This window comes from Lepidochelys kempii, chromosome 14 (assembly GCF_965140285.1).
Source record: "Lepidochelys kempii isolate rLepKem1 chromosome 14, rLepKem1.hap1, whole genome shotgun sequence".
Classification (NCBI taxonomy): domain Eukaryota; kingdom Metazoa; phylum Chordata; order Testudines; family Cheloniidae; genus Lepidochelys; species Lepidochelys kempii.
Genome location: NC_136393.1, coordinates 35815244 through 35829155, shown reverse-complemented (window position 1 = coordinate 35829155; position 13912 = coordinate 35815244). Strand labels below are relative to the sequence as shown.

The following is a 13912-nucleotide window of genomic DNA, read 5'->3' as shown; positions in this document are numbered from 1 at the left end:
TGGACCTAGGACTAAGTGAAGCTACTTGCTCACTTATCATCTTCCTAGGGCATGTGGGTGCAAGGGGACTGGGCAGGGACTGGGCACAACCTTGGCTTCACCCTCTGGGAGCTAAGCAGAATGACTGAGGCAGCTCAGCAATGTGAGTAACAATCTAATGCTGGTGCAGGCAATTTATGCACCACCCCTTCAGGGTTGAACCACAAGTGACAAGTGAGTAGTGCATGGTGATTAGTGGTGCAATTTCTAATTCCCCAAGTGCTAGCTGGTTCATTTGTCCCTTCCCCAAACCCCTCACTATTACAGTTCTTGAATTGATTAAAGTTCATTTTCCTTCAGCTCATGTTGCTGCTGCTTCGGTGAGGCGTTAATAACAGCATGGATGTTCCTTGCTGCTCTCACAGCAGATTTCATAGCGGTGTCGATCCAGGCGTGAGGCTGGGCTGTGAGTTCTCCTGAAAAATGGATCCTCCCTTCATTCTGAAACAGAGCCTTGGCGTAGTCGACATATTGGTACTGGGTGAAGGAAACATATGAGCCCATGGAATATCTGTCCAGGCCCCATTTCTTGATCACATACTTATTGCAGACACTCCGGATATAATCTTTGGGCACCTGGTGGATTTCTGCCAGGTCCCCCAGCACCACATCAACACACTTTTCATCACTGAGGGGAATAAAGAATTCAGTATCATCGCCCCAGGTGTAGGAAGCCAGGATCACGCCCAGGCCACTGGGGAAATTGTGGTTGGGGTAGTAGACGAATCTGGAGGGGCGATCCGTGATTGACCTCCCGCCATGGATTCCATCCTTCTCCCAAAACTTTTTAGTACAGGCCAAAGCAATCTTAACATCCTTTGTGTAGTGCATGGAGCGCAGGGCATGGGTCTTGAGAGGAGAAAGAGGTGGAGAAAATTTAATGAGCCGTGCAGCTTTTGCCGTGGCTGTGACAAGGACATAGTCGGCCGTCACAGATAAGGGGACCGATGTGTTTGCCCTACGGTAGAACACTCTCACTTGGTCACCCTTGGTTAGTATCTTCACTGCTGCAGAGTGAAACTGAATACCCCCACGAATATGCTGGTAGAAAGCATCAGAAAGCTGATCGAATCCCCCCGTGATCTCATCAAAACTGAAAGAAAGAGGGAAAAGAGATTATGGTAAAACAATGACAGCCTCTGACAAGTTATCTGAATGAATTTCACAAGAAGAATAATTATGAGAAGAGCTGTAAGGAGCTGCATAGCTGAAGATACAAGCTACCCTCCACTGATTTGCCAACTCCAGCTTCTAGCAGAGTGCCAGATCTGCTGCAGTGAAGGTGAAGACCAGTTCTATGATTAAAGATTCACTCTTCCAAATGCTCTAGAAACCTCATGGTTACTCACATTGCCTTGGAATTAGGTATGTCTCACGGAATTGTGGGTAGAATTAGTGAGCCTAATTTGGGATCATTTGACAAAAGGGTTTGTGAGATACAACAGATCTCTGCTCCGATATTCCCATCGCACATACACTCTCGAGTTAATTATTGAATTCCATAGGAACCCACCCAGCTAGAAGCCATGCACTCTTTCAGTAATGTCCTGCTCAGCCTGTGTGAAGGGACATTTGCATTTCATGGCTAGTGAATTATACACATACCCTCTGTGACTACTGAGATCAACAGTGCCTTTGTGAAAGAAGGCGACCAGCTGCACTGATAGAAGGGATGATAGATGGATGAGATAGAAAGAGGTTGCAGAGGTATTTAAAAATGGATGGTTACATAGACAGATCCTACCATAGGCACATGTTCTTTCAAATATAAAGCAAGTAAATAGATTCATTTCTTCTCACCTGGTGTCGGAGAAGGTAACATGAGCCATGACTGAGTGAAGAAATGACATGTAAAATCTACCATCTTCATTCAGCAAGTCACCAATCATGTCGATGGCTCCTCTACTTAAATTTCCTTCTTTAATCAAATACTCCTGGGTGGGGAAGAGTGGAGAGGGTGGAAGGTGCATGCATATTATATTCTCATTTAGAAATGACAGCCGAAGAGATATTTCATTGCAGTTGAACATAGGAATCATTCAATATCCATAAGGGATGGGCAGAAGTCAAACCCATCCACTATCCTACTCGGTGATTTGTCTGCTTCCTCATAAGCAATCACTGAATTAAGGCTGATGCTCACTTTCAAGACACAATCCCTCACCCAGTTTTGATTCACTGGGTGCAATCCTGCCCCCCCCCCGCCAATATAGTCAATGGGAGCTTTGCCATTGATTTCAATGGGGCCAGGATTTCACTCCGAGTGTCCATACCAAGATTTCATTGTCTTTGATTAAAGATTCATGATCCAGTCCACACCTCTGAACCCATGCACTACCGTCTGGTGTGATTTGTCTGTTTCCTCATAACCAATCACTGAAGTAAGACTGCTGCTCATTTTCAAGACACAATCCCTCACTCCTTTCCATTCACATGATGAAATCCTGGTTTCTGTGAAGTCAACGGGAGCTTTGCCATTGACTTCAATGAGCACAGGATTTCATCCATAGTGTCCATACCACAGTTTAATTGCCTTGGATTAGAGAACCATGGTCCAGACAACACCTTTTACCTTAGAGGGTAAAAGTAACAGTGTGAGGGAAACAGAGGAAGGTTGTCTCATTCAAATAAATGTGGATGAGGATACAAAACTGGATGTCAGCTGGGATGGGAAAAAGAGATGCTAAATCTATTACACAGGAGTGGAGGAGAATCCTGTTTTCACAAACTCAGGCACTGGGTGTATGGGAGCACCGAGACAGCTTGCTTTCTATGTGTTGGTGTTTTGGCAGAGATAATGTGGATCCATGTTCCTGCCCTCCCTCTGCCAGAAAGCAGAGCCAGGAAGATCCCCGGGGGAAGTATGTGGTACCCTCTGAAGACCTATGAGTAGAACCACCTCTGCCCAGCCAGGATCTTTAGGAGAAGTAGGCATTATCTTCTACCATGACTGTGTGCATGTGGCAAGATCTATCCCACAAGGAGTTCTATTGGCTAATGTAACAAAAGGTTTAGGAAACTAGAAACATTTAGATTTCAAGATACTGGAATGCCAACTTCAATTACCTTGGTGGAAAAGGAGTCATATTTCTCTTTCAGAGCACTGCAGTCTGTTGTCACCTGGGGAACAACCAAGAAAACAGTCATTTGTTTCATGATCATGGCTCTGCCTTTAAAGGTTCCCCTCCCCCCCCCCATGATTATGTACTTAAAGACTAGGGGTCTAACAAATTCACGGACATGAAAAACGTGTCACAGACAGTAAAATCAGAGGGTGGGGCAGGGCTCTTACCAGGGGCCCGGGTCCAGCTGCTAGTCTCCTCTGGGCTGGGGAGGAACGTGACTCACCCTTCCCCTGTGCAGCCACTCTGGTGGAGAGATTAGACCCACCTCTGGATATCTACCCCAGGATCTCCCTCCCAGCCCTGCTGGGACTAGCAGCTAGGAGCCCTCAAGCTGGCGCACTCCCAGCAGCACGGGGGAGATCAGACCCACTTCCACCTCCAGAAACCTCCTGCAGCTGCAAAAAGCTCTGTGGGGTGCTGGTGTGAAAGCAGCACAGAAGTGAGGGTGGCAATCCCACAACCGCTCTACAACAGCTTTGCAACACACTCCACCTGCCGCCCCCCACCGCCTCCTTTTGGATCAGGACCCCCAGGGTTACTACTCCATGAAATTTCAGGTGTAAACATCTGAAAACTTGAAATTGACTAATTTTCAAATCTTATGGCCATGAATTGACCAGAATGGACCATGAATTTGGTAGGGCCCTATTAAAGCCAGTATCCTAGTGCATATGAACAAGGGGGTGGGACATGAAATGACTGCTCAGGTGAAAGAGCTGTTAACAAGATCTTTTTAATAAGGGTAAGGTAGCTTTTTGTTTTCCACTTCTACAGTTCTCTAGCTAACTGAACTGCTTTCACTCAGACTTTCTAAAATATAAAAATAAAAAGACCAAAGCAAACCGTTCAGTAGCGCCTAAATGAATTTGGGACCTTAACTCTCATTTTCATAAGTGACTTAGCTACTGGGGGGAGGGCAGATTTTCAAAGGTGATTTAGGAGACTAAGTCTTATTTTGAAAAGGTGCAATTGACAAAGCAATTTAAGTGCCTAACTCCCTTTGTAATCGATTGTAGTTAGGAACCTAAATATCTTTGTGAATCCCACACTTAATCATCTCAATCCCATTGACTGTCTCTGGGAATCCTAAGTGCCTAAATCCTTTTTGAATATGAGATGTAGGCTCCTTAGTCAGTTATCTTTAAACATCTGGGCCTAGATTCCCACAGGGACTTAAGGCATTGCATGCACAGTACCTAACAAGTAGATGCCTAGAAATGTACTGGGATTCACAAAGTCTGAATTAGATGCTCAGGTTCCTACCTGATGAATGGCAGGAGATAACACTGAAGAATGGGAACCACAAAAGCTAGCATGCCAAGTCACCTAAATGAGCCAATGTGAGATGCCAAGGAGAGGGGTGTGTCCTAAGATCCACTCCTATCAGCAGGGCTTAATTTTTAATGAAATGTTCAAGCAATTTTTTTTTACATTCATAACTGAGGCAGCAAGCCCTGAGATGCCGGGGTTATGAACTACCTAAACTAGAGGTGCCGGGGCTCAGTCCTGGCAAGCCCTGGCACAAATTGAGCACTGTCTCTCAGGCAGTTCAGCACCTAAAACCCATGTTCTGCCAGCTAGCCTGAGTTAAAAGAACTCTTCAACTTGAGCAAGATAGTTTTGTGTGTCTGGATGAGACAGGTTGAGGGCTAAAATCTGATGAACAGCCCATGCTAACTTTGAAATGAAGACCTACCTACAGTACATGAGTCCATTCCACAACACACATACCTTATCCAGTGTCTGCTCATAAAGCTGAGTGGCAGATTTTCCCTTCTCTGCAGGGTGCACGGGGTACCGCAAAATATCAGGGTTTTTTTCTGCATCTTTATATCTCACCCTGACATTGTTAACCAAATACCAGGCATTCGCATCAGTATTATAGAATGCATTCAGTTTAAGTTTAAATTGTTTAATAAATTCACGCACAATCCTAGAGATAAAGGACAGAGGAGAAAAAAAGAAAATGTCAAAAATGTGAAAGAATGTTATGTGCTCATATATGATCCTCTAACAAAAATCAGCTGGCTCCTACTTATGTAACTGAAATTATTTGTGGGTGTATGACCCTAAAGATATATTTCACCTGAAGACAATCATGCAACTAGTGCTGTTAACTTTTGTCAATTGTGAAAATTTTTGAAATATTGATGTTATTTCAGTTGTACAGGGCTCACATCAGACTCACTTTCACAACTCTTTAATTAAAAAAATGGGGGGGGGAATGTACTGCAAACCCAAGTTTTCAGTAAATGAGCAACATTGATAAGTATTTAAATAATGATTTATGTTTCCAATAAAAAATGTAGGTAAATGTGTCATGAAAAGCATTGGTAAAAACAGCAGATGCCATTTTTCAATGAAAAATACTTTTTGCTTGAGAAATTTTGACCATCACTTCCCATCACATCCACTCCTGGAACAGTCCCATTGACTTCAATGATTGCACATGATGATCAAGTATTACATCTACTAATTGTAAAATCAGACTCTTTCTCACTCATTACAAGACACATGACAGCAAAAGCGGACCGTTCCTAAAATTCTTCAGAGCAAAAAAAATCAGATATATAGATGTATTTGTAATAACACTACCAGGGGCTGTATCTGCAGGGATTGAACCTGGGACCTAAGGATTTAAAACAAAACCCTGCTGTGGTTGAGCTACAGGGTAAGACAGTAGCAGACTCATAAGCAGAGCTGTTTGTGAAAACTCACATTCTATTCCGAGGGAAATACTGGTATTTTCATGTTTGTTTTTATCCCAGAGTGTGATGAAAGGTTCTGAACATAAACGTTAAAACATCTAGACTTTCCCAAATCAAAATGTTTCATTTTGGTTGGCTTACTTGCAATGAAATGTTTGTCTGTGACTGCCACAGCCAAAGGAATCTTTGGTTCCCCTTTTGCTTCAGGGGGAATTAATTTGGAGCAGTCCTGGGCCCTGGGATCTCTATGGTGGTTTAGCTGCACTGGCTGGTGCAGTAGCGAGCCATTACTCTCAGTAGAGACCCATTCTCTGCTTCTGCCCATCCACTCCCAGCCCCTTTGTGCAAAAAAGAGTAACAGCTCCAATTTTTCTCCTTCCTGTAGAAAGGCTGATGATTCAACGCAGTGCTTGTAGTCCACACAAGAGAGTACAGGGGCATTTTAACTATTCAAATCTGCACCTCCAAAGATTTTTTCCCCTAGAAATTATCATAAAAATCTTTAAAATGGTATTTCCACTATTCTGAACAAGGTTTGTGGCTGAGCAGGGCGAACCGTATATTACCTGTGATGTTTTGGCAAACGCATGGGTCCCAGATCCATGTACCAATCTCGTTCTCGATAGGTCTCGATGCGTCCTCCCAAGCGGCCACTGGCTTCCAGAATCAGAACCTAGGAACATGGAACACAGGGTTATCATTTTCAATCCCTTGCCAGTAAATTTCTCTCTTGTATGGTAAAGGTTGATTTGGTCATCACGGAAATAAAATTAATATTTTAGAAAATAAATTTTGGACAGTATGTAAGCACTCAGGCTTTGATTCAGGAAAGCAAGTAAGCATATGCTAAACTTGAATTTGAACTCCCTAGATTTAAGCATGTGCTCAAAGTAAGCATGTGCTTAAAGTAAGTATGTGCGCAAGCAGCTTTTCTAAATAGAGGTATTCCTGAACTGAGATCTCAAGGATCAGATTCTAAAATGGTAGTTTTTACACTAATAGTAGCCTTTCCAATGTATTGTAAATACTATATTTTCAATGAGAGAGTGTTTAGTACAACAACTAAGCACTTAAAGTATAAGTGCACAACTGATCTCTGTTGATTTTTCCAGCCTTGGGGGGCTGTAGTTCTTGAGTGCTCTCTAGAGGGAGAGTTGTGAATGTGTAGGCAGTGGATAGGATAGTGGATTTCAGTCTTTCCCAAGACCTACAGGAAGGCCAAGAGAGTAGCTCCTTGGAAAAACAAAACAAACAAAAAAGACAAGGTTGCAAATTAAGGTTGTTATGGGATGGCTAATATCCACTTTCACATACAGAAAATTTTGTTAAAAACATGTGGACTATAAAGGGGTTATAGTGAAGTATTTGAGTCTTTTGGAACATTTCCTTAACTAATCACCATCTTCATAAAATATAGTGATTGCAGGGCTTATTTGTTATAACATTATTATTTTTGCTTTTGGTAATGTTATTATTCCTCTAACAACCTTAAGTTTAAGTCAATTAACTTTTTGTCTGGAAATGAAAAACATATATATTCTGCCATCTTTTTTCTTTCTTTGTTCACCCAGCTTACTTAAGTTCACCTCCTTTGGTTCTTCTGCATTGTTAATGCTATGAAAAAGAAACAATAAGACTATTTCAAGGGAACACTGACTCCCTGGCCTTTCTCTGGCTCCTCTCAGTCGATAGAATTACCTTGCAACCAGCATCTCTCAACAATTTGGCAGCTGTGAGTCCACTGATTCCTGCCCCAACAATCACCACCTTCTTTGAATTACACTTTTTTTCCAATCCGTTTTTGACAATATCCACCAGTTCGTCATAGTCAGGGTCATCGAAGCATTGTTCCCACTTCTTCGGTTTGCCAGGCAGGCTCTCCAAGCTTGGGAATGCCACAAGGAGGAAAAGCTGAAGAAATACTAGAGACAGATATACAAAAAAACAGATGACACAAAAGGTGAAGGCAACTCTTTCTCTGAGAACAGGGAGCTCAGTAATGTCACTGACATGATGCGCCTCAGTTTTAGGAAGAGGCTAACACCCTCAAATGTGGAGCTCAGTTATATTAACAAACTTGGAGAGTTATTATGATAAAATGCAGTGAGCGTATAAGGCAAAGGAAGGGAAGTTAATACTCAAATCCTCTAACAGTTGGTGCACTCTTCTAAACTAAAATATCACATGGCCCATTCAAAACATTTTCTACATTGAGGGTCCTGGCCCCCCATACATTTAAATCTGTGCATCCCATAGAGGACTGATGATATGGGGGCTGGCTGTCCTGTGAGGGAATGGTGCAGGACAAATTCATATGCTGCGATTGATAATAAGGTCTTCAAGATTTGGCCTCATGGGCTGAATTGAGGAACCAAACCAGAGTCTTCTTCACAGCATTTAAAAACTCAGTTCTGCTTTCCCTTTCCATGATGCAGAACAACTTTTTCTTCTGGTTTTCCAACATATAAATCCCAGATTCCCCCTCTCACAGAGCACAAAGGAGTTCCCACTCCTGCTGAGCACAGCTGTTTAAGCGTCAGACAGTGAACAATGTGGTTCATCACATATCCAATTCCCAATCCACTTAGAGCTTTAAAAGATCAAATCAACTATCTAAATTCTATTGTATAGTTCAGAGCAACCTTTACAGCACCCACACCACACTTCCTTCCCATGCTAGTGTAGGCAGCATTGTTGAACAAAAAAGAGGTGAACTTTATACCCCAGAGCTCTCTGACAGTACCTATGGGCCACTTGCCACTGAAATAAATGTCTCTTGCAAGGCATAATATATCTTGACTTTTGTCAGGCTTTTGACACAATCCCACATGACATTCTCATTTAAAAACACCTAGGGAAATATGGTCTGGGTGAAATGGATATAAGGTCAGTGCAGAACGGGTTGAAAAACTGTACTTAAAGTGTAGTTATCAATAGTTTGCTGTCAAACTGAGAGGATGTATCAAGTGGAGTCCTGTAGAGGTCTTTGTTTGGTACTGTATTATATAATATTTTCATCAATGATTTGGACGATGGAGTAGAGATTATGCTTATGAAATTGACAGGTGACACCAAACTGGAAGGGGTTGAAAACACTTTGGAGGATGGGTTTGGAAAATTGAAAATGATCTTGGTAAATTGGAGAACTAGTCTGAATCAACAGAAAGAATTCAATAAAGACAAGTGCAAAGTACGATGCTTAGGAAGGAAAAATCAAATGTACACATACAAAATTGGGGGGAACTGGCTAGGTAGCAATAATGCAGAACAGGATCTGAGGGGTTATAGTGGATCACAAACTGAATATGAGTCAACCATGTGAAAAGGCAAATGTCATTCTGTATTAACAGACATGTTGGATGTCTGACATGGGAGCCAATTGTTCTGCTGTGCTTGGCACTGGTGAGGCCTCCGCTGGAGTATTGTGACCAGTTTGAGGCACCACACTTAAGAAAGATTTGGACAAATGGGAGAGAGTCCAGGGCAGAGCAACAAGAATGATAAGAGGGTAAGAAAACATGAGCTATGGGGAAAGGTTGAAAGAACAGGGCATGTTTGTTCTAGAGGAGAGAAGGCTGAGGGGAGCATGATAGCAGTCTTCAAACATGTAAAAGATCGCTATGAAGGAGATGATGATCAATTGTTCTCATGTCCACTGAGAAAAGGACAAGAAATAATCAGTTTGAATTGTCACAACAGAGATTTAGGTTAGATAGTAAGAAAAATTCCTGACTGTAAGGATAGCCAAGCTTTGAAATAGGTTACCTAGGGAGGTCGTGGAATCCTCACCATTGTAGGTTATTAAGAACAGGCTGCACAAACATCTGTCAGGGATAGTTGAAGTATACTTCGTGCTGCCTCAGCACAGAGATGATGGACTAGAAGAACTCTTGAGGTCTCTTCCAACCCTACAATTCTGTAATTTCTGTGGTGAAGTAGAAGATGTCTGAGCCTCCTCTAGTTTTTCTTTGGCCATTGGTATAAAGTGGAGCAACTCCGAACCTCCTTTAGTTTACACCACTGGCAGACAAAGATCCCCCAGATCAGGGAGATAAAAAGCTACGTTTGGTCCAAGCTTCAATTCAGCCCAAGAACTGAGTCACTGAAAAGATGGAGGGGGAGTATCTTCCATGTCTGGAGACATAGATAGTGCCTCATTTAGAGTACCAAACGGATCCAGGTTACAAACAGGTCTGGGAACAAATCTGTTATAACTTAATTTCCAACATGGTAGGAACTGTCCTGTAGACACAGCTTTGAAGGTCAGGAGGAGAAATTCAGTTTCCTAGAACCTTTCTTCAGAACTGAAATATAATTTTAAAAATGGAAAGTTTAATATTTGTTTTGTGGTATTGAAAGAATAAGGCACTCTTAAATTTTCCTTAAAAACCAGTATTGTCTGCCCATTAAATCCATGACTCTGGGTGAGGATGGAGCCATATATTTCAGAGTGACTGAAATTAACTGAGCACAAAACATATCCAACCCTTTGAGACCAGGAATTATTTAGGGTCTCCACAGGTAGAAACACACTTATGTAATGTATTTCCTGCAGCAGTGTGAGAACTCCAGGAAGATCTGGGTTGAAGGCACTAAACATTGCTGCATCTGAAGAAGTGGGTTTTTTTACCCACTAAAGCTTATACCCAAATAAATCTGTTAGTCTTTAAGGTGCCACTGGACTCCTTGTTGTTTCTGTGGATACAGACTAACATGGTTACCCCCTGATACTTGAACATTGTGTGTCACAATTCAGGGCAACTGCACCTGTGTTTTCCCCTTCCTCACCCTGAGGCTTACAGCTCCCCAGCCTTCACCTCTCTTGGGTGGAGATCTGCATCTCCCTCCTTCCTTACTGGGGTATTTCCGGGCTACACAGTTGCCTGCCTACATTGCGAATTCCCTAGCAAGTCAGACTGCCCAGCAGGCCTACTTTGCTTTCTCCTCAGATGTCATAAACAGCATAACTGTCCACTTGTCACCACAAAGCTCGTTCTAAACAAGTACATTTATTCTTAAGGTGAAAGCGTTACAGAGGCTACATCTACACTACACAGCTTTTAGTGACATGGCTGTGTCTCTACTGCCGTGCTGCTAAAAGTTGTGCAGTGTAGCTGCTGCTTGTTGGCTCTCCTGCAGACAAAAATCTTCCCCCCACTCCAAGGAGCGGCATTTGTGTTGTTGGCAAGAGAGCACTCCTGCTGACAAAGCACTGTTCACACTGGTGCTTGTCACTGGCAAAACTTTTGTCTTTCAGTGTTGTTTTTTTTAACACCTCTGAAAGGCAAAAGTTTTGTCATGCAATTGCCAGTGTAGACATAACCAGAGAAAACCTACTAAAAACAATAAAAGAACTTAGACATGCATGCCAGAAAGCTTACCAAAGACCACCCTAACTCCAGCAAGGGCAGGTGAACGCCCTACAAACCCCACCAAGGCAGGTTTCTGTGATCACAAGTTCATAACAGCTGTTCCTCAGGACAAGCACCCTCATTAAAAGTTTAGTCCTGCCTTTATACATCTAGGGTCTTTGATCTGGGAATAGATAATTTGTAGGCAATGCTTTTCTCCTCAGGGTTTAGCTTCAAAGGGCTGCAAACTTGAACAACTGGAAGTGCTATATTTGCATACCCTTTCCCCTGTGGATTTCCTGGGAAACTCCCTTAACATTAAACATTCACATTGTTTCAAATAGTCCTTTGAAGATCATAACACTTATCAAGGTTTCATTCACCATGTCTCCTCCCTAGAAATGTCCCCTATAATCCCACAACAATATATAAACATTTGCATTTTAAGACAATGAACTCCTAAAATATTGATGCTTAATTACATAAGGTTTGTCCAGGATATTGCAGGAGATTGCTATATTAGTCACACCTAGGCTCTTCTTACTCTGCAATTATCAGCATCCTTTTCCTTATCTTTTGTATGTGATAGGACTGACATGCAGATGATTGGACTGGAGAGAAAAGTTCTGATGCCAGCGATATATTCGCTATTACACTGCAGAACTAGAGATGTCCGCCAGAGCTAAACACCAACCAGAGATTATTTGGCAGAAGTTATATCCATCAACAGGCAAGCAGGAGTGCTTGCCTTCAGAGCTCAGCTGGGAACATAAAAACAATGTGGATGGAATTCATCCTGGTGGAGAATAAAGACCTACACACCACATGAGTTCCGTGTTCACTTGCTCCTGAAAGGAACAGCCATCTTGGGGATGGTATGGAGCCCTCTAACACCATAAGGTATTCCTGGAGGAAGGGACATAAGGATGCATGGGTTGGAATGATCACCATAATTTCATTTTTGCTTTATTGATGGATATGAAATTAGTTTGTAGGCAAGTGAAGTAAGTGGAAGAGGAAAGGAAAACAAATATAGTGGCTATGTTGGACCGCTAAGCATCTAGCAGCAATCTTTGATCTAAGCAAACACCTGCAATTTCTTTTATTATTTTTTTCCAGTCATGTCCAACTCAATTCCATTGTGGGCAGTGATATACAGCTGAACAATTCCTATGTTTGTTTCCCCCAACCTACCAAAGCTATTTCTCTCTTATCTGAAATGAACCTCAAGCAGCTAATCCTCATAAATGCCCTGATCTCCTGCAAGCATTGGATCATCAGGTTCACCGCATTGTCAAGGGTCAAATGAGAGGGTGATTAACATCAACACATTATCATCAGCCAGTCTCCCTCTCCTCTATAACCGTACACCATGAGTCTCTCATTGTCACAGGCTAATCATCCCCTCCATCTAAGTCTATACAAGTAGTCTCACTCAAAGTGTGGATCTGGCATCGACCCTTCCCAAGTTACATGCCACCAAGTCAGGTATCTTGCACTATGGAGGAGTAACAGAAGAAGTCAGTTGACTGATAGAACCTTCCCGCTGACACAATGTGAAGGCTTTGCAAATAAAAATTCCCCAATGCAGAAATAAAGTGAATTAGGGCTAGACAGACAATTGTATTTTCCTTGTTTTTTATTATTTGTTTGTAATAGACTGGTTTCATTTTTTTCTCAGAAATACTCATGGAAATGTTCTGTTTTACTGACCAAAAAGCAAGCCAAAAACCCTGGAAAATAATCATTTTTCAGTTTTTCCAAAATATTTTCATTTTTGAAAACAAACAGAAAACCCCCCACAACAATTCACTATTCACTTTATTAAAAATGACTTTCTAAACAAATTTTTAAAATCCATGAACATTTTTTATTTGAAAAGCAAATCAATTTTCCGCTGAGTAATTCTTCATATGATACATTTTCATCAGCTGTAAAATTAATTTACATTTCCACATTGGCATTCACAACTCATTCCCCTTCCTTGGTCAAAATCAAATCTAAGGGCTTGTCTACACTTACCAGGTGATCGACAAGTGGCAATTGATGCATCGACCACAGATCACTCTCCCGTCGACTCCTGTACTCCACCAGATTGAGACGAGTAGGGGGAGTCGACAGGAGAGTGTCTCCTGTCAACATCACATAGTGTGAACCCTATGGTAAGTAGGTCTAAGGTACATCGATTTGAATTACGCTATTCACATAAATTGCGTAGCTTAGATCAAATTTCCCCTGAAGTGTAGACAAGGCCTAGAATAACTTCCCCCACCTCAGATAATTCCTCCACCTTCTGAAACAAAAAATGGTTCCCAGTTTGGACAGAGCAGAGTTATTACTCCAGTGTACCACAATAAGTAGTAATGATTTTCATTGTATTAAAAATGCAAAAACCACAAATGATTTTCCTGTGTAATTGAGGCCAAAAATATGCCATTAGTGCTGTTGTCTGCCACACTTAAAGAGAAGTAAAGGATAATGGGAGAAAAATGACTAAAAGAGAAAGAGAGAAAGAATAAGACAAAATGAGAAACACCATAACAAGAGAAGGAGAAAGGTGTGAAACAGGAAAGTTAATTGAATATCATTGGTAGAGTAAGATGTTCCCAAAATGACCTATCCCCATCCCTCTGCAAAAGTTTTAAGAGAAGTTTCACTCACAGAACTTGTCCATGTCTCAGGTGGAAGC

The 13912-nt window shown here is 41.9% G+C and overlaps 1 protein-coding gene across 1 annotated transcript; it reads right to left on the bottom strand.

Moving 5' to 3' along the window:
* Window positions 1-318: 318 nt before the first annotated feature.
* Window positions 319-13897, bottom strand: LOC140898285 (L-amino-acid oxidase). Its single transcript, XM_073311922.1, has 7 exons — window positions 13885-13897; window positions 7571-7794; window positions 6439-6545; window positions 4896-5097; window positions 3106-3159; window positions 1840-1973; window positions 319-1132 (listed from the first exon to the last, which is right to left on the bottom strand). Exons 1-7 carry the CDS (start codon window positions 13895-13897, stop codon window positions 319-321), a joined length of 1548 nt encoding a protein of 515 aa, XP_073168023.1.
* Window positions 13898-13912: the final 15 nt, after the last annotated feature.

Excerpts from the sequence above, each read along its gene's own strand:
- LOC140898285 (XM_073311922.1), bottom strand. Across the intron at positions 6,546-7,570 it reads TGAGAGATGCTGGTTGCAAG|GTTCTGATTCTGGAAGCCAG; the intron begins GTAATTCTATCG and ends CCATGTTCCTAG. Across the intron at positions 3,160-4,895 it reads ATGAGCAGACACTGGATAAG|GTGACAACAGACTGCAGTGC; the intron begins GTATGTGTGTTG and ends GTTGTTCCCCAG.